Source organism: Carassius auratus, unplaced genomic scaffold (assembly GCF_003368295.1).
Source record: "Carassius auratus strain Wakin unplaced genomic scaffold, ASM336829v1 scaf_tig00013741, whole genome shotgun sequence".
NCBI lineage: Eukaryota > Metazoa > Chordata > Actinopteri > Cypriniformes > Cyprinidae > Carassius > Carassius auratus.
The window spans coordinates 908-23,750 of NW_020524435.1; the positions used below are offsets into that span (position 1 = coordinate 908).

General features: G+C 31.3%; 1 protein-coding gene across 1 annotated transcript in view; it reads right to left on the reverse strand.

Annotated features, from left to right (window-relative positions):
- Positions 1–1,650: 1,650 nt before the first annotated feature.
- The window catches only part of LOC113074118 (calcium-activated potassium channel subunit alpha-1-like), a 29,291-nt gene continuing 8,098 nt past the window's right edge, over positions 1,651–22,843 (reverse strand). The window contains exons 2-3 of the mRNA XM_026246849.1: positions 12,713–12,877; positions 1,651–1,731 (exon numbers count right to left, since the gene is read on the reverse strand). Coding sequence (XP_026102634.1) covers positions 1,666–1,731; positions 12,713–12,877 — 231 coding nt within the window. The 3' untranslated portion in view covers positions 1,651–1,665. The remainder of the gene's footprint in view (positions 1,732–12,712; positions 12,878–22,843) is intronic.

A 22,843-nucleotide genomic window follows, 5' to 3' on the forward strand; every position in this document is an offset into this window, starting at 1 on the left:
CTGTGGATTATTCTGATGTTTTTATCAGACTCTCATTCTGACGGCACCCATTCACTGCAGAGCATCCATTGATGAGACACTGATGCAATGCTACATTTCTCCAAACCTGACGAAGAAACGAACTCCTCGACATCTTTTCATTTTTATGTGAACTGTTCCTTTAAGACGCCACAACGCAGCCAGGATCACAACACACGTTTTCAGTGTAAGTCTATCTGCCAGTGTCATCTCATACATACCAAATTGCATTAGTATTTAACCTGAAGTGATGCAATTAGGTTTAATTTGGTTTCCTTATCATTTACACACTGTCATGTCTTTCCAAACCTGTCAATGACACCAGAAGTAATTGGTTCTCGTGTGTCTTGTGACCAACTGAAATGCAGCGGAAGGAGATTTGAGAGCTAAATGATTATTCAATATACAGTATAATAAATATATAGTGCACAAGGCAAATAAACTGCTTTATAATACTTTTTTGGAGCTTGACGGCATTTATTCTTTCAGTGAATGGAAATATAGTCATAGTAAACTATTGTTTTCGTGAGTTATAAACCACCAGATGTTCTCTTGACAGATGCACCTGCTGATTTTTTATGTAATGCCCAGTTCTGGTTGTGTCATACCGTTCTTCACCTTTATGAGCTCGCTGATGTGTGAGATGTTCGATGACGTCAGTTTGACCCCCGTATGCTCTAAACTCACTCTCTCCGTGTTTTTATTCCTAAATCTGTCTGTCGAAGCCCAAGGGACGATTCCTTCCGCCCCAGTCCCCATCACTTATTCATGGAAACAGTCCACAATGAACATTTGAATAGGGAAAATGCATCATAAATGGTTATTCCAGTTCATGAATGTGTATTTATATATTATTTATAGATAATATATCATATAGATAATATGTATATATTAGATAATATATATTATTCATAGATATTTTTCCTGCATTCTATATAAATGGTTTAATTGACATTTAATTTTCCAAAAAGGTACTGAATATAACTTTTAAAAATCATGAATTAATAAAATCTGAACAGTAATAGTGCCATATGAAATTTATTTAATTGAGATACTCTTATAGTTTTTATTAAGATTTTCAATTTCTTTTTATTTTTATGTTTTCTACTTTCATTGTAATGTTACGTTTAATATTTTTGTTTTCCCCCCTTTAAATATGTCTATTTTTTTCATTATTTATTATTTCAGTTTTAGTTTTAAATCAATGTTAACCATCAAGAAATAAATAATAATTTTTTTTCATTTTAATTTACTTCAGTCATTTTGATTTAATTCACTTTTATTCAACTTTAATAACCCAGTTTAATACAAATGCATTATTCAAAACACTGGTAATCATATGAATGCATAATACATACGTTTAAACTTTTTTAAATAAAAAAGATATTTTAAAATGTAATCAAATACAATTTGAAAAATGTATTTTCATTTCAAAGGCTTATTCACAGTAAATGCAAAACAAATTACATAAAAAATGTCCATTTGACCAGACCAAAATATTCAAGTTAAATGAAAACCAGATTTACAATGAATATTCATGCTTAGTTTTATTTTTTGCATTTTTTTATTACCTGCATTTGTTAAAGTTGGTGGTTGATTTTGAACCCTGAATGTAAATGTAAAAAAAAAAAAAAATAAGACATAAACTCACTTGGAGGAGTCGATGAAGTAAATCACAAGGGCTCCGATGCTCAGAGCAAAGACAAGAACCACCTGAAACACACAAGACAACAAAACATGTCTGTTACTTTAAACCAGACAGTGACATGCTGTCGATTAGCACTGTTTATAAAAGCAAACACTTCTTCAAACGCTCGGCTTGTGTGTGTGTAATTCCAGATGAACTGGGACGTCTTTCTCATTAGTCAGAACATCCTGCTGGCAGAAACCCATTTTAATTGAAAGATCCTGATGAGATTTGGGCAGGAATTGGATGGTGTGTAAACATCAAGCCACTGAGGACAGGGGGAAGAAACACTGAAAAACATCAGATCTCACATCCAGCTTTAAAGGAACTGTTCAGAGCAAAGGAACATTCTGTCATCTTTCACTCATGTTCTTCCAAAGCTTTGTTTCGTGGAACACAAAAAGAGACGTTTAGTAGAATGTTCATGCTGCTCAATCCCCAAAAGAAACATAAAACACCATAACAGTATCATATAAAATCTTCTGAAGCCACATTATAGCTTTGTGTGAGAAGTTTTGTCTTGCTAGTGAGTAAAATATGTTTTTATAATAATTTTTTTATAATAATTTTTTTATAATAATTAAATATATATATTTAATTAATGAGTAGAAAATATAATTGTAAAAATCATATTGACCCAAATGTTTTTGAATGGTACATTTAATAATAATAATAATAAATTATATATATATATAAGTGATGTAAAATATATAGAGAGAGTTATTTCAATATAATTTGATATTTTGAATTAATATTGAAATTAATACTTTTAATTAGTTTTTATTTACATATATATTTTAACTTACATTTTAATTTCAGTTAAAGATTATAATAGTAATTTAGTTTTGTGTTTGTTTTTTATCAGTATCATATTTTAGCTTTAATAATTTTACTACATAAAGGTCAATTAAATGAAAATTATAATTATAGAATAATCTACAATATTTATTTTGTACTTTATTATTTAATTCTCATTATTATTTAAGCTGTGTAAATGCAAAACCAGCTTGATATTGCATCTCAGATCTTCAGGTTCGGAGCAACATGAGGGTGAATTAATAATGATGATTTTCATTATCTCTTGAGAATTAAACCCAAGGTGTGTGGATGTGGAGGAAACAAGGTCTTCCTCTCGCTGTGAGTCTCTCATGCATTTTGAATGAGCATCTACAGTAGATAATTTTCCATGAGGGGAAATGCTATTGTCTGTAAACCGTTGAATCATTCACACTGAGAAAACACCTGCATGTATTTTTAATGGCCTCTCACACACAGGAGTCCAAGTCAAAACATGCTGTTAAACGGCTGGTTTTAGGAGGCCGAACGCTCGTCTGGAGTCGGATTCATGCTCTCTCATCCTTTGACACATCTGTTTCCATGGTAATGGACCACTTTGGCCCCTGTGACCAGCAGAGGGAGCAGCTGATGCTCACAAACAACACAACAAACCCACAGGTTCAGTGAGAGTTCATCAGAACTGCCTCATACACTGATACACACAAACCTGACTTCATTTGACATTTTTATGTAAAAAAATAATAATAATAATTACAGCTTTTCATATTTATTATTACACACTGTAATTATCAATAGTATCACAATTATTTAAAATTACATGTGAATAATGACCTATTAAATAATTAAAATCTAATACATTTATATTATTAGTAACTGTAGTTATATTGAAAGTATCAAATATATTTGCATCAGCTCAGAATACAGCTCAAGTTAACATTTTATATATATAATGTATATACATTGCATCGCTGAGATTTTTTTGTTTATTTTAGCTTTTTTAAATATGTATTAATATATATTACGTAATATATTTTAATGTTATTAGCAATTTAGTTTTCATTAATTTAGTACATCAGGTTCAACTAAATGCAAACTAAAAAATTAAATAAAATAAGTTTAAGGTTTTTTTATAGGCTATTTTATTTTATTTCAAGTAAAAAAAAAAAAAAGAAGCTTTTTATGGTTATGGTTTTAGGCACTTTTGCAAATGGAAATGTCCAATCATTTAAAATGAAATATTAATATACCCTTTTAAATAGTTAAAATTTAAAACATTATTAGTAATGGTGGTAATATAAATAGGATATTATAAATCACACATAGTAATGTTAATGCTAAAAAATAATTTATAATGTATAAAAATGTAAATAAGGAATATATAGTAATCTAGTATTTATAATATATATATATATATAAAACTAAACATTAAAAAAATGCAGGAGTGAGTTGTGTGAGATCTAATCTGTCGTCTGAAAGTGAAACTTGGTGTGATTTCTAATCGCTGACTGATTGACAGCAGAAGCGGGGTCAAAGGTCACACGCATTTCATTACCCGTCTGCGCCGGCGCTTTAGAAAACTGACTCCAGACGGCATAAGGTCAAATGATAGAAAGACGAGCTTACACAACGACAACAGATCTTCTTAAAGGGGTCTAATGCTATTTCATGCTTTCTGAGTTATTAATACTGTTAAAGAGCTGGATTCTCTCAAACATGGCCAAAGTTTTAAAAAACAAGCTGGACGTATGACAAAGTATTTCTGTGCCATATACACTCCTTCCGGGTTCATATACGTTTCAGAAAGTGTTTTTCAAGTGTGACAGATGTTTTATAAACAAGGTCATGAGTGCATCAAGTTTCAGTTTTGTTGGCAATCTGTGTTTAAGAGCTTGTGACTCTTTAGCTCCGCCCACGACACGCCTCCAGCAGCTCGACTGTTTTCAGATTTTAAATAATTTCACTAGATTTAATTTTTATATATTTATATATTTTATATATTTTATAGTTGATATATATTTATATAAACAAACATATAGGCAATTATCAGTATTATTTAAAATTAAATATATATTAAATATTGACAATCCAATAAAAATAAAATATATTAAAATATTAAAATTAATTCAAATTCAAAACCTTAATGTTATTACACAAATTCAAATAAAACACTGTAAAAACTTATATCAAATAAAAAAAAAAGCTCAAGCACTAAACAAAAACAATATTGTTTACAGAATAGTAATACAAATAGCAAATCACCCCAAAAAATTTTATTATATTTTTTTAAATATAATTTTCAAATATAATTTATTACAATTATATAAAAAATATAATAAATATATATATATATATATATATATATATATAATTATTAAATATTAACATTAATATTCATGCTCTGATCGAGACTGTAAAAACTGATAGCAAATCAATCAATCAAAAAAAAAAAAAACTCAAAGCACTAAACAAAACAACAAACCAACAAATGTGTTTGTTCACAGATTTCCCAGAGCAGCTCTCAGCCACAAAAGCTGTACACTGGAGCAGCTGTGTCCTGTATATAAGAGCTGGAAACACTCGTTAAGGATCAGACGCCTGACGCTCCATTCTGTCAGAAATGTCACTGCATTTAATGGCTTGAATACAACAGAGAGAGAACTTCCTTCACCTGTCAACAGACACGAGAGAGAGAGAGAGAGAGAGAGAGAGAGAGAGAGAGAGAGAGCATTTACAGCATCTAGTGAATTATTGAAAGCGTTCTTCATCCTCCTCATCCTCGCAGCGCTCTGTAAATGAAGGGCTGTAGTAAAGCGAGGGAAATGTCACAGATCTTCTGTTCAAGTGCTTTGTGAAGGATGGAGAGCGTTAGCGTTACGCTATAAATGATAAATGACAGTCAAAAGCAGAGAACTCAAAGCGTGATCTCATTAGTGTTCGCAGTAATCAGATGTATTCTAGAAAACAAACACAAATATGAGTTTGGATAAACTCTGATATATATATATATATATATATAATATGAATAGATGGACATGTTTCTAAAGTGTAGCTACTGGTACATGCTTATGTAGAATTCATACAATTCTTGTGAAACCGGTTTAGGCTAACATAATGCTAATTAAATAAATTATAAAAATAAATTAATAATATAATTTAAAATAAAATAAAATAAAAAGTATTTTGCCAAAGTGGTAATAATGGTGGGGGGGGGATTATTTAAAATAAACTAATAAAATAAACTATTAAAATATAATTTAATACAAATAAATCAAAATTAAACATAGTAAATTAAACTTTAAAAATGAACTTACATTTAAATGAAAATAAATTTTATTAATTAAAATTAAATATAATATAATGTTTAAATAATACAAATTGAATATAAAAAATAAAAATAAACAGGAATGAATAAATGAGAACAGCAACCTGCACATTTGTATTACCAGAGCAGTGAAAAACATGAATAAAAAAACTAAACGAAATAAAACTAAATAAAAAGTTAATATTGGCTGATGATCGATCCCAATATTCAATTCCCTGTTTCAGAGATATCATGAATATTTTGGTCTTTTACGTTGACAATATCTTAGTAAACTGCATTAAACTGCATGTCTGCATATTCACACTCACAGAGGTTTAGAACAAATGGAAAAGGCAGAATATGAATGTGTGTGTGTGTGAACTGCTGCTGTAACTCCCTGCTGGAGTGTAATCCCACGGCTGTGATGTAATGCCCTGATGATATTTTGTGTACGAGACTCAAATAAGAGGAATTCATAATGAGGGTTTGGGATCGAGGCGCCTGTTCTGCTAAAAACTCTGAGCATGTGGAAGAGGACAAAGAGGATTTTCAGTCTCATCTCAACGAGAGCAGGTTATTTCATCTCTCTTTGCTAACCTTTCTGACCCTCTCACTCACTTTAAACACTGACCGTACGACTTCATTTACACCTTCATGATGGAAATCATTCTTCAGTAAAACATGCATTTACTTCGCTAACAATTCAAACCTGTTGCAACTTTTACATGAAATAATAAATAAACAAACAAGCAATATAAACTTGATGTGAATTTTACTTTATGTATATATATTTTATTTATATATATATATATATATATATATATATATATATATATATATATATATATATATATATATATACATTATATAGGGTTACAATTAATTTGTGAATTTTGAATTAATTATAAATAAAACAAAGCTGAAAATCCAAATTTGCTGCAAAATTTTATTCATTAATTAAATACAATAAAAAAAACATAAAACGAACAATTCAAACATGCTACGAGTTTTAATTAATAAATAAAATAAAAATACAGCAAACAAATCAAACTGTAAATTTTACTTAATAAAATATCATTTAAAATAAAATCAAATATAAATTCAAATACTTTTACTTAAAGCAGCCAATGTTGTTGAAAGAAGTCTATTCTGCTCAACAAGGATGCATTTATTTGTTTAAAAATTAAAAATTGTGAAATATTATTCTAGTGTAAATCATCTGTTTTCTGTGTGAATCTGTGTTAAAGTGTAATGTATTTCTGTGATGCTCCGCTGTATTTTCAGCATCATTCCTCCAGTCTTCAGTGTCACATGATCTTCAGAAATCATGAAAATATGATGATATACTGCTCGAGAAACATTTCTGATTATTATCAGTGTTGAAAATATTTTTGTGGAATCTGTGATACATTTTATTTTTCAGGATTCACAGATGAACAGAAAGTTCAAAAGAACAGTGTTTATTTGAAATATAATTTATTTTAACATTATAAATGTCTTCACTGTCACTTTTGATCAACTGAATGTGTCATCGATGAATAAAATGATTAATTTCTATGAACGATCAGACAGACCAATCAGCACTTACAGCTCTGTAGACTCTCTGCTTCTAGAAATACTTGCAATTATCAATGAATCTGGATCAAGGTCTGTCTAATATAGATCTCTGACCTGTGCAGGAGGCTGGAGAACACTTACAGTACAGCGTGTGTGTGTGTGTGTGTGTGTGTGTGTGTGTGTGTGTGTCTGCGCTCACAAAACAGGACAGTGAATTTGTCCCAGCTGAGACGTAACTGGAACGACCTGCTTCTCTTTCTCATCGGTGTGTTTCTGACCGTGTCAATCTGATGAAAACACGTCAGTGCCACATTTATTTTACATTTATGCTTTTTGCAGATGCTTTCATCGAAAGAGACTTCTATTGCATTCAAGATAATGCTTCAAGAGTTGACGTTTCGAATTAAAAATAAAACAAGTTATTACATTTTACAAAAAAAACTACTCCTATTTTTTGCATGACAGCATGACATTCATGATGCTGTTTCCATGATCTGAAACTGGCAAAAGATGTAATTTACATATAGGAAACTTAAAGGTACAGTAGCAAAAAAAAAAAAAAGGTTTATTTATAAAAGTAAATGGAAAGCAAAACTAAATTGGTGCAAGAAATGCTAGCTAACAGTCAACATTCATTAATGCATCTTATATTGTTTTTTATTTATTTTATTTTTTTATAGGATATACAGTATGTATTCCTACCAGGACCTATTTAACATTCAACAAATGATGAGCCTTAGTTTACAGCAAAACTCAGACATCTACTTACATCATACAGGAATGGGGACAGAGTCTTGTACGATCAGGTCAGGAACACACCAAATAAAGAGAAACTTTAACCACAACTTCAGTGTGGAGAGGTCTGAGAGCCATCACTAACTACAAGACACCGTCCCCCTGCACTGAGCCGAATCAACGACTTGCTAACGACCTGAATTAGTTTTACTGTAGATTAGAAACCCCCTCACACCTGTTCTGTCCATCTCCCTACACAACCGTTAACACCTCCTGCAATCTCCCTCTCCACTCCTCCTGTTCTTCAGATCTGTGAGGATGATGTGCGCCAGGTCTTCAGGAAGAACAAAAGAAGAAAGGCACCAGGCCCAGATGGTGTTACACCAGCCTGTCTGAAAACCTGTGCTGACCAGCTGGCCCCCATCTTCGTGGATGATGCATTCAACATGGGACTGTGCTTCATCCTGCAACATCTGGACAAAACAGGGATTTAAGTGAGGATCCTATATGTGGACTTTAGTCCGGCTTTCAACACCATCAACCCAACAGCCCTCCAGACCAAACTGACCCAGCTCTCTGTTCCTAGCTCTATCTGTCAGTGGATCTCCAGATAGTGAGACTGGGGAAATTCATGTCAAACAGCTGCTCCACCAACACCGGTGCCCCTCAGGGCTATGTTCTCTCCCCGCTGCACTTCTCCCTGTACACCAACGACTGCATCTCTAAAGATCCTTCTGTCAAGCTCCTGAAGTTTACAGACGACACTACAGTCATCGGCCTCATCCAGAAGAGTCTGCTTACAGATGAGAGGTTAGATGAACTAGAACTGTATACATCCAGAGTGAGGAAAGGGGCTCAGAAAATCACTCTGGATCCCCTTTTTTCAACTTTTGTCATCTGGCCGGCGCTTCAGAGCCGCAAATACCTGGACAGTCAGACACAAGAACAGTTTCTTCCCCCAGGCAATCTACCTCATGAACAGTTAAATGTTGAAAGAAAGAAAGTAAGAAATGTTCAGCACTTATGCAATAAAAATATGCAATATCCTTATATTGATTTGGTAACCCTTAATCCTAGTACATCCCTGCATCTCACTTTATTCTATTCCATTATTATCTATAGCACAACTGTTCATACACTTTTAATGCAATATTTGTTTTTATATTTATATGTAATTTTGTCTGTGTGTTGTTGTTGTGCACTGGAAGCTTATGTCACTAAAACAAATTCATTGTATGCGCAAGAATACTTTGCAATAGCACTTTTTACTGCATTGTTTTGAGTAATGTTTATCTATAAAAACAGGCTTTATATTTTTTATTGTCAGAAATGTATATGTAGAAATTAACAAATTCTAAACAAAACTTTAAAAAGATTAAGATTAACACAACCTTATTTAAAATTATTATAATTATTATTATTATTATTATGGTTAAGAAATTAGAATTTATATTTTGTGTAAAGTTAAAGAAACCGACTGTATTTGTAGGACCTTTTTTTTTTTTTGCATTAATTTTCTTGAAGATGTTTTCCTGATCTAAAGCTTACAACTAACTGATGTTAACGTTAATTCATAAATATAGGTTTTACATTTGTTTTATTGTTAGAAATGCATTAGTATATGTTGAAATTAACAAAAAAATAACAAGTAAAAATAAAAAAATTAGTGCTCCTATTATTATTATAAATAATAATAATAACACTTCAAAACAGGGTTTACTAATATTGGTAATTTTTATTATTATTATTATTATTATTATTTAAAAAATGATAAATTATATTTTGCATAATATATTAGATTAGATTAGATTAGATTCCTTCATTGTCATTACACAGAGTACAATGAAATTAAGCAATCCTAGTTATTCACCCATAACATCAGAAGGAATTGGAACAGTATTAATTCATAATAAAAATAAATATATACAACGATAGGCAATGTGATAAAATGATACAATATGATACAATGGCACAACAGCTGAGGTGAGGTTTTACACATCTGGAAGTAATGCAGAGGAAATGTAAACGAGTAGTGCAAGAATCCAGTTTAAATGTAAACCAGTAGTGCAATAGTGCAGCTGAAATGTAAAAAAAAAAAAAAACATCAGTAGTGCAGAAGTACAGTTCATATGAAATCCAACAAGGACCAGTTAAAATACTATTTGCATCTATGCAATGTTCAGTAGTATAGTGGTCAAGAAAGACAGTGTTCAGTTCACGAATGGCTCTGGGGTAGAAACTCTTTCTGAGTTTATCTGTGATGTGATAGACCTGAAACGCCTACCAGAGGACAGCCGGTCAAACAGCGGATGTCCAGGGTGGGATGGGTCTTTAAATATGTTGGCTGCTCTGCTCATTTGAATATAAATATTTTGCATATTTGCACTTATTTTTACTTTTAATAATACAAATATTTTGCATATTTAAATATATATTTTGCATGTTTAAAATTCTCTAACATTTGTGTTTTCAGCTAATCAAGTCACTGAAATGTACAATATCAATACATCAATACATCTATTTAAAATAAGCCTTAATTAATCTTGTTTTATTATTATTATTATTATTATTATTATTATTATTATTATTACTATTAATAATAATAATACTGTAAAATAGTGTTGTATTAATCTTGATGAACTGTATTATTATTCTTATCATTATCATTATTATTATTATTATTATTATTATTATTATTATTATTATTATTAAGATCACAAATTATAATAATTAATAATAGTAATAATAATAATCCTAATGATCATAATAATAAAATTAACCAAAATTAATACAACCTTGTTTTAAATTATTATTATTGTTATTATTATTATTATTATTATTAATAATAAAATGAAAAACCAAGTTTATTATTATTGATAACAATGTAAAATAAGGTTGTATTAGCCATGCTTAATAATAATAATAATAATAATACAATTAACCAAGATTAATACAGCCTTATTATTATTATTATTATTATTATTATTATTATTATTATTATTAATACAGTTCATCAAGATTAAATAAGGCTGAATTAATCTTGAATTTTAAATAAGGCTGAATTAATCTTGTTTTATTAATATTAATATTAATAATATCAATAATAATACTTTAAAATAATGTTGTATTAATCTTGATTGACTGTATTATTGTTATTATTATTATCATCATCATTATTATAATTTTTATTATTATTATTAAGTATGGCTAATACAACCATGTTAAATTGTTACTAATAATAATAATAATAATAATATTTTAAAATAAGGTTGTATTAATCTTGGTTGATTGTATTATTATTATTATTATTATTATTATTATTATTATTATTATTATTATTATTATTATTAAAAATAAGGATGTATTAATCTTAGTTAACTGTGTCATCATCATTATGATTATAATATGTATCATAATATGTTGGGTAAAAAATGTTAGCCTGAATGCACTGTAAGTCACTTTGGATAAAAGCGTCTGCTAAATGCATTAATTTTAATGTAAATGAATCATCTCAGACCCTCAGGAGAATAATACATCAGCAAAGTCATTAAAGCAAGTTTTCAAACACAGCCGGACAGAGCATGAATTAATAAAAGCCTTCCTCAAAATATCCCTGGAGTACGGCTCTCACAGGAACAGGAAACGCATCATCGCTGCAGACCCTCACGGACACTGTCACAGTTAATACAGCTTTAATGAAGAGCTCGGGTTACACGGGGTCATGTGATCAGGTCATGCTCCTCAAATTAGACACATGTGTGACATGCTCAAAAACACTGACTCAACTACAGTAACTCATGCATCTCTGAATATATGAATGTGTGTTGAGCTGCAGGTTCATTCAACCCCTAAACAACCACACACACACACACACACACACACACTATAAATCACACACACACAGGTTAATTGCCGTCTCCATGGTTACAGACTGCACGTTCCTGCTAAACAACAATATAAGGAGCCGCAGCCGTAATCTGGACAGGAAATGACTCATGAATTAACTTGTGCATGCACACACGCTCACACACACACACACATACACACACACACCCATGCAATCAGGCATGCACACATTAAATATTACAATAAATTATTATTATAACAAAATGCAAAGAGGTATATATTATACTATGGTATTATACACTTTATTGCATTTAAATTATTAATATGATATTAATTTTGTGATTATATATCATTATGGCCAAAAAATGATAATAGTAATAATAATAAAATGTAATATTTTTTTTAATTATTACTATTAATAAAATATACAAAATACTAAAAAATATTTTTTATACAGCCCTACATCATTGTATATTTTTTACTACACTGTATAAAGCATTAAACTATTTACTAATGCTCATAATAAAATAATAATTCAGCTTCTGTCATGATTTACTCACACTGAAAACGAAAGTCAGGTTATGAAAGGTGTGACATGAGTATACTATGAACAAATGTTACATCTGATCTCACAATATCACAAAGTGAACCTGAGCTGCATTTTAAAATCAGCCAGTTTATTCAGAAATATCAGATCAGATCAGTTTAATGACTGTTGATGTTGTGATTAATGAAGCTTGTGGAGACTCGATGCATGCGTCTGGACTCACCAGCACACGTCCTGTGAGCGTCTGAGCAGAGATCATGACCCCGGCCCAGTCCTTCACTGAGGTCATCCATCCCACCTCGGTGACCGCCGCCTCCGCCTCCCGCTGACCCACCACTTTAACCACACCGTCACTGAGGACCACCGGGTTACTGACCCGCTGCACGTCCTGCAGACACACACACACACACACAAACACAGTAATGGTTTTATACTGTACAAACTGTATATTCTATGGCCCTTCACCAACCCTACACCTAACCCTAACCCTCACAGGAAACTTTGTGCATTTTTACTTTCTCAAAAAAACTCATTCTGTATGATTTATAAGTGTTTTGAAAAATGGGGACATGGGTTATGTGCTCATAAGTCACCCTCTCCTTGTAATACCTGTGTCATACCCATGACATTATACACACACACACACACACACACACACACACACAGAGACACACACACACACACACACACACACACACACACACACAGAGAGAGAGACAGACAGACACACACACACATAAACATGAGTTAAAGACCAGTGAAACCCATCAGAAACTCACATTTCACCACAAAACCAAAATAAATTAACACTAGTTAAATGAAGCTGATTTTAGAATTATTTTTCACCATTGAATATAATAAGAATAAACATTTATCAAAAAAGTCAGTATGCCTTAAAGTAATGATAATTTGTGAGAAAACGTGATTAATTGTCATGAAAACAATGTCACAATAAAATACATAATGAGAACAAAAACAAAAAATAAAATAGAAATCAATAAAATTATTGTCAGGGTGTTTAATAAAATGTACTATTTTAATAAAAAAAAATAATAATTTTTATTAAAGTGAATGAATAACCATAAAATATGACATTAAGTTTTGAAAACTTTATATATATATATATGAGGAAGAATAATAACAGGCAGTTTTTTATGAGAAATTGATCAGATAATAAACAATGTCTCTTTATAACAGATGGAAGAAAAACAAGATGAGACCTCATCATTAGTTATAAATAATCAAAGTAATAAATCTAGTGATCTCCACTGAATCGTTTTATATTTTACTACAATTTTTGAAATGTGTAATTGCTTGGAAAGCATTTGTAGAGTAACACACTGTCCCACACACGATATCCATCATGTGACGCGTGTGTACAGCAAACACACATGACCTTCACATGCTCCTGTGAGACAGCACACTAACACACTCGCAACACTGATCTAAAACAGGACGGCGGTGCTGGAGTCAGGTGACACGCTTGAACACGCCAGCCAGAGAATACCACATATGTGAGATGCCCAACACGCCACACTGAAATACACACACACACACACACACACCCAGACGCTCGGGAAATACTGCAAGCACTTCACCAACTCTCACAACCATTAAAGGTGACTTATTATGCAAAAATAACTTTTATAAGGTGTTTGAACACAGTTGTGTCACCACGGTGTGTGGAAATAACCAGCATATAATGGTAAAAATCCACTCACTCATTTTCATATAATCTCAATAAATCATAAACAGTCATAAACAGAGAAAGCCCCGCCCATTTGTGACACACTCTGCCCTATTAGCATAGACCCCGCCCTGAGTGAGAAGCAACAGTCCACCATTACTGTTTTCTTTCTGTAGCTGCTGGAGATACATTATTAGAGCCACAGAAGCATTAAAAAGTTTAGTGTTTCGGGAATAACAAACGTATATAGGAATCTCAATTAGACTGCTGAGGACACGGTGGTTAAATCTAATTTCTAAAGGAAAAGTCTCAGAGAAACACTTAAGAAAAGTCTTATATGTTTGTGTGAATCATTTTACACCGGACTGCCTCACAAACGAGGGTCAGTTCAGCGCTGGAGTTGTGCAAAGATTGCTTCCGAAAGAGGGATCGATACCAACACTTCGTGCGTGAGAAGCTCCAGACAAAGTAAGCATCATGCATCATATTATGTTTTCCAAATTGCCTTTCTGAAGGAGCTTCTTGGAACATTATAAGGCATTTAATTCATAAACATGCATTTACTCTATACAGTACAATCAGATTGCAAGAGATTGTCCAGTTTTGTTGCTGTCGGTTTGCCAGAATATAGGCTCTTGAAGCTCCGCCCTCTTTTGCAAAGGGAGGCGGGACCACCAGCTCATTTGCATTTAAAGAGACAAACACAAAAACTCATAACCTAACAATGGCAATTTCAACAAGCTATAAATATAATCTTTTTGGGGTATTTTGAGCTAAAGCTTCACATACACACACACATAAGAGACTTATTTTACATCTTTTAAAAAGAGGCATTACGGATCACCCGTCAGTAACTGATTTTAGTTTGCTTGCTTGGGATTTTTCATGGATTCCCTTTATTAACGGCCAGAAAAGCAACATGTAGTAAAATTCAAACAGAATTTCTATTGTGATCTGCACATATCACATCATATTTCTTGTGCAGCGCATCACACTATAACCAATCACAGACGATTCTGTTGAGTTTATGAATGCATCGGCCAATCAGAGACCTTCAGATGAGTCACCGCTGAGTTCAGTGCAGATTCTCACATCATAAACATCAAAGTGCAGATATATCGTGTGTAGGAGATTCATGTTCTTTGATAATGTAGGCTTAATGTTCGCTTTCTGTGTAATATTTATTTGCTTTTTGAATAAACTGTGCCGGATGAAGTGGAAAATCGACTACAAACAACTCAAATAAAAGAGTAAGGTAAAAATGATTCTGCTCAGGTGTTTAAGTACATACTAGTTCAGCGAATTTTCCTTTAGAGTTAAATGTTTAACATGAGCATTTTTCTTTATCTCTGTTGTTTTTGTGCATACCCTTAGATGAACACACACACACTTTTGAGCTTTAGTACTTAAAGGTAGTTGATTGATGACGCCAGCTAAGAATTTTAATGAAAGATTATGAAGAAAACAGATTTCTTTAGAATAACATCACTGATGCATAATTCACACTTGGTGCATGAATTATAAATGTAAATACATTTCATGTTGATTATACCACTTGACCTCATGCATTTACAGCGATTCAACACTGATGATGAACAACATGCAAAAGAGCGTTTGGTACAGAAGATTGAAGCATCACAAGCAGCTTGTTCAGGGTTGTCTGTGTCTGAGTATCTGCAGGTCATCACCTGTCAGCACCGAGACCACAGCAGATCCGTGAGAAACCACAGACGCCGCAGAACCACATTACACCAAACACATGTAACATGAACAACAGCACGACCACAAACACAGATCAGTTCGGACTTACTTCACCACGACTGTCATGTTTTGTCATCGCAACACAAAACAGATGCATGATCAAATACATCAGTGTGTGATATCAGCATTTATTAATAATAATATTACATCAGAATAAAGCATTCTACCAACTAATATAGTTATAGATGCATTAGTAGCTTATCCAGCAAACACGTCCAAAAGCTTTCTGAGTCTCTGGGGTATATTTGTGGCAAAAGCCAAAAATACATTGTATGGGTCAAAAATATTGATTTTATGCCAAAAATTATTATGATATTAAGTAAAGATCTCATTCCATGAAGATCATTTGTGAATTTACTTCTGTAAATATATCAAAACTTATTTTTTTATTAGTAATATGCATTGCTAAGATCTTCATTCAACTGGATTTAATGGACAGACATTAGATTTAGAAAGTACCAAAACCAAGGTTCGTATTATTGACTAAAACTGAAAACCATGAAAAAAAATAACACATTCATTACTTGACTGGAAATAAAATATTAATAAAATATATTGATCATATATTTATATATATATATATATATATATATATATATATATATATATATATATATATATATATATATATATATATATATAAATGAAATAATTTTATTTCAGCCAGAATTTAAGTACTAAAATAACAAATTAAATAAACTAAACAAATATATATTAAATATAAAAAGAACTTTAAAACCGGCAAAACACAACAAAATTACTAAAACTATAAAACTTACAAATAAAAATGAAAGCAGACAATACGAGAACTAAATCTAATTTATACATAAATGTTTTCTCTAACTTTGTAACATTAACTTGGGCTTTGGAAAGGCACTATAGAAATAAAACATTATTATTATTATTATTATTACTAAAAATAATGTTATTATTATATCAGTTACACTTGTTCCATGCTGTGATACAATTTTGTACAATAATGAAAATAATTAAATAAATATTTCTACGCAATTTTTACTTCATTCCTGAAGATACTTTTTAACAAGCCTTTTTTTTATTTTAATTTTAAAAAAAAGTATTTATGATTTTATGACTGTTTACATAAATTATGTAGCATTATGTTGATCAAATAATAAAATAAAATAAAATAATAATAATAATATATCAATTACACTAAAATAACACTGAACAAAACATATATATTCATCCAGAATAACTAAATAAACTAAAACTAAAATGTAATAATAAAAAACTATACAGACATATAAAAAATACAAATAAAATTAATAACTTTAACTTAACATGAAAATAAAATATTAAAATATTAAAAACTATCATATACCTAGTTTTTAATATTGTAAAAATATGAAAAAAGTGTATAATATTTTGATTTAGATTTTTATATTTTCTGTTTAACAAAACATTATTGTTACTTATTAGAAATAAAATAAATACAAACCAAAGTTATTATAAATAAAATCAAACATCATTCTTGTTATATCAATTACGGTAAAGTAACAATAAAGTTACAGTGCATTAAAGCGACTGAACCTTGTTCTTCATTTGATCAGGACATTTTTTGGCCGTGAGCGAAGAAACGTCTCCCACAAAGACTAAACTACTTCAGCGACTTTCATGTAAATTCTGCCAGACGAGTTTGACGTCTGATAAACACACGCACCGATAAAATAAACTCAACTCATCCGAGCGCTTTCCCAACAGATGAAGCAATCGACTCGCTTTCTATAAACCATGCCAAAAAAGGAAGAAAAATCTATTTCGGCTGATAAAACAGTCTAGAGATTATTCAAACATTACTAGTGTGTGACGCTGAGCAAACATTCCCGGCAAACCGTTACTGAGAAACACTGGGAATATACTCTACACACACATAAATAACACTGAACACACACACACACACACACACACACTGAACAGCTTCTCTACGAACACATCTGATGCTCACAAACTCATATTTATGAGTTCACATAAAAGGCTAGATGCAGGTCGTATTTCAGCCACTGTCAAGTCCTTAACAGATTTTTGTCAAAATGTTTCTTGAGCAGTATATCATCATATTTTCATGATTTCTGAAGATCATGTGACTCTGAAGACTGGAGGAATGATGCTGAAAATACAGCGGAGCATCACAGAAATACATTACACTTTAACACAGATTCACACAGAAAACAGATGATTTCACTAGAATAATATTTCATTATTTTGTATTTTAGATCAAATAAATGCATCCTTGGTGAGCAGAAGAGACTGCTTAAAAAGAAAAAAACTCTAAACTTTTGAATCATTGTGTATTTTTATTTCAGTATCAAAAAATGTTGGTAAAATAATTCAGTTTCATTAAAAAAAATTACTATTTTACCCAATATTTGTGTGCATTTCCCATTTTTAATGCTTATTAGAGTATCACATGGTTATATTTACATGTCTTTTAATCAAATCAAACTTTTTTACAAGTTATATTTACATAACTTCTCTTAAATTAAATTAAATTAAATTAAATTAAATTAAATTAAATTAAATTAAATTAAATTAAATTAAATTAAATGTTTAATACATTTAATACATTAAATTGTTATACTGAAATTATTCTAAATACAAATACAGATTTTTTTTTGTATTGCTTGTCCCATGCTTTGGGCCAAGAAAATATATTGAAACAAATAAAAATGCACTCTCTAGGTAAGAAGAAGAGGCTTCTTTTAAAAACATAAAAATGTTGTTAAATATAATTCAGTTCCATTAAAAATTGACTACTATTCTGTGAATAGCACTGGTTCCCAGACACGAGCTCATGAAGCTCCAGGTTCATGCCAAAGTTTAGTTTGAGGGCCGGAGGCACTGATAAACACACAACCTAAACCTGCACAGACAGAGAAGAAGCGAGCTCAACACAGACAGCACATAAACCCTCCACCGACTCAGATCAGGACTAATTGGCTGCGCTGCAGATCTGTCCGGACTAATGATCTCGGCTGAAAATGTCGCCCAGAAATACTCGCTCTCTATAAATATTTAATTTAAAAGATGGCAAAGTTCAAAGAAAAATGTCCGGCAGAGCTCCAATTAATCCCGAAAACGTCCCGCGTGAATCAAAGAGACGAGTTCTGCCTATAAAGCAACACTAATGGAAACTACATCCGCTTGAAACACATCCAGAACTGAAATAAACCCTATACATCTTCCCCTGACGGGACACACACAAGTCTGCATCCTTCAGCAAACAATACAGTCCAAACACAAGGACGTATGAGCTGCTTTGACATTCAGATGACGTGATTGATTAATAACTGCTCAGAACTGATTTCTGGATCTGACACAAACTACGATGCAGGAGCTCCAACAATCATTTACTCAAAGCAAAATAATACAAGATTGTCAACAAGAATTTGCTTATGTGGTTATTTTGAATATGCACGTACAGTACATGTTATTTACATAAAATTTTTTTGACAATCTATATTGGATGAACAAACAAATACATAATTTCTAAAAGCTAAATAATGCTATATTTCTTGGGGTTTATGAACGGGGCGAATACAAAAAAAAAAAGAATTGCTGAAATGGTCATTTTGAATAATTCTTTACATAAATGTTAATGTTTTATTACTTCTGTTTATATAAAATATATAACATGATCTAAACTGAATAAACAAATATATATTATAAAAAATGGGACAATAATATAAATGCATTACTATAATAAATATATAAATGAATTAAAATAAACAAACAAATAAAAAAAATATTTGTAAAAAAATAAAAATGATGCAAAATGTCTTGAGGGTATGAATAAATAGAAATATAACATTTAGATACATGTTAGTCTTGATAATCGTTACATATTTGCAATTTATTTATATATCTGTATGATTTTTAATCTAAACACACTTCTAAAACTATGTATTAAAACTATTACACTATTAATTAAATTGCACCATTTATATTCAACAAATACATACATAATTATTTTTTTTATTAAATTAAAATATTGGGACAATAAAATATACATACATTAATTTAAAAAAGTTAAATTTTACTTTACTGTAAGAGTTAATTTAACATATTTATGAAAGGTGGATATAAATGATAGATAAATAAATAAATACAATTTAATTATAAACTTCTTTATCACTTCAATTTACATTAATAAGAATGCATAATCTGTATCAAACAAACAAATATGTATATTTAAAAAAAATGGGACAAATGGGATCAAATAAATAATACATTAAAATAAATAATAAAATTAATTAATTCAATAAATAATTAAACTGAAATAAATAAATAATAAATTGATTAAAAAATAAATAAATATGCATCTATTTTCTTTAGGTGAGGCCTTTAGTCTTTAGTCTTAACCTCTTATTGTTTTTCCACTCTCCCTACAATCACACAACTAGTTATTCTACTTAAATTGCAAGTAATTTCTAGTTTATTCACTTTCTGAACTAAACAACAGTCTTCACACACAGAAGAGCTCCGCACAGCATCTGTATTCGTCTCTCTAATATAATTAAACACTCTTGTTCAATCATTCAGTCTTGTCCTCAATCTTGAGTAGCTAAATCAGGATCTTTTCATTTGGCAAAACCACATGCATCTGCATTAAAAGTGAATTCGTCTCATTCATCAGCCGACTCATTTATGAATGTGAGTTATTCTGAAGTTAAAATCAGCTGGAAGGCTTTTCACTGTCTCAGCTCTTGGCCGGCCTGAATCCATATCCATCAGACTGAATAATAAAGCATAACTCAGAGCCACCGCAGCAAGAGTTCAGGGCATTTAGTTAATTAAGTGATGGTCAGCATAATCTATAACATCCAGCGGCAAAACATGTACTGTATATGTTTGCCACAACAACATTTAAACAAGAAAAAAAAAAGTTACAAACACATTTTGCTTTTGGTTGCTTCATACTTTGGGATGAAATGAAAAAATTTACAATTTTATAAAATTAAATTAAATTAGACTGTAAAAGACTTGTAATTTAATACAAATAAAATAATAAATAAATAAATTATATTGCACCATCTATATTGAATAAACAAACATATTTATTTATTGTCTCATGCTTTTGAGATGACAAATAATGAATTAATATTTAAATAGAATTTCATTAAAAAAAATAAAAATAAACAAATCTATGAATACATTACTGTAAACAAATAAAATAAAATAAAATAAAAATAACAGAATAAACTGAATAAACAAATTTTTCTAATGAGATGATAATGAGATAATTAAATTAAAATAAATAAATACGTATATATCATACAGTTAGATTTATTTATTAAGGTATTTGAAGTTAAATAAATTAATTAGTAAATTAACATATAAACAATTATGAATTTGAAAATGAACAAACAAACAAATAAATAAATGAATGATTCTTAAGAGAGAGTATATGGTGCTTTAATTAGCCTACACTGTGTGCATGTTCTTTAGTTTAAATAAAATAAATCTTGGTTGGGATCTCCATAGGATTCAAAGGGACTCCCGTTTGAGACTGATCAATAAAGACCGTTAACCGTTAATAAATCAGGAGTGTTTAGTGCTCACTGATAACGTGAACGCTGTGTTTACACGAGCAGCTGCCGTCTGACGCGCTCTATTCTCATTACAACTAACAAATATTACAACCTCTGTTTATATGATAAATATAGACGCAGATGTGTCACAACAGACTGTCAGGAGCTGTGCTTTCATTCAGGGGGAAAACAGAGAGAGAGAGAGAGAGAGAGAGAGAAGAGGACGGAAGGGAGGGGAGGGATTGTGAAAGTAGATTTGGCGCTGACCTCCTTCTTAATGGTGTTCCACTAACTGGACTGTTTATGTGATTGAGGGAGAGAGAGAAAGAGAGAGAGAGAGAGAGAGAGAGAGCTATTATCCGCTTGCCAGACAATGAGCTGACTGACCCCATCCTCCCCAAAACAATAATACACTCAACATATAGTCACGCAACACACATATGCACACTCTCACGCTAAAAACACATACTCACTCACACGCTAAAAACACACACACACACACTCACATGCTAAAAACACACTCACTCACATGCTAATACACACACACACATGCTAAAAACACACACTCACTCACACACACGCTAAAAACACACACTCAGTCACACACATGCTAAAAACAAACACACTCACGCACACGCTAAAAACACGAACACTCACTCACACACACGCTAAATACAAACTCACTCATACGCTAAAGACACACTCACACACACGTTAAATACAAACTCAATCACACGCTAAAAACACACACTCACACACACGCTAAAAACAAACTCACTCACACACTAAAAACACACACAAATGCTAAAAACACACACACTCACGCACACGCTAAAAACACGCACACTCACTCACACACATGGTAAATACATACTCACACGCTAAAAACACACACTCACTCACACACACGCTAAATACAAACTCACTCACACACTAAAAAGATGCACACTCACTCACACACACGCTAAAAACAAACTCACACACACTAAATACAAACTCACTCACGCTAAAAACACACTCACTCACACACACGCTAAATACAAACTCACACGCTAAAAACATGCACACTCACTCACACACACGCTAAATACAAACTCACTCACACACTAAAAACACACTCACTCACACACACGCTAAATACAAACTCACTCACACGCTAAAAACATGCACACTCACACACAAGCTAAAAACAAACTCACTCACACGCTAAATACAAACTCACACACACGCTAAAAACATGCACACTGCACTCACACACACGCTAAAAACAAACCTCACTCACAACGCTAAATACAAACTCACTCACACGCTAAAAACAATGCACACTCACTCACACACACGCTAAAAACAACTCACA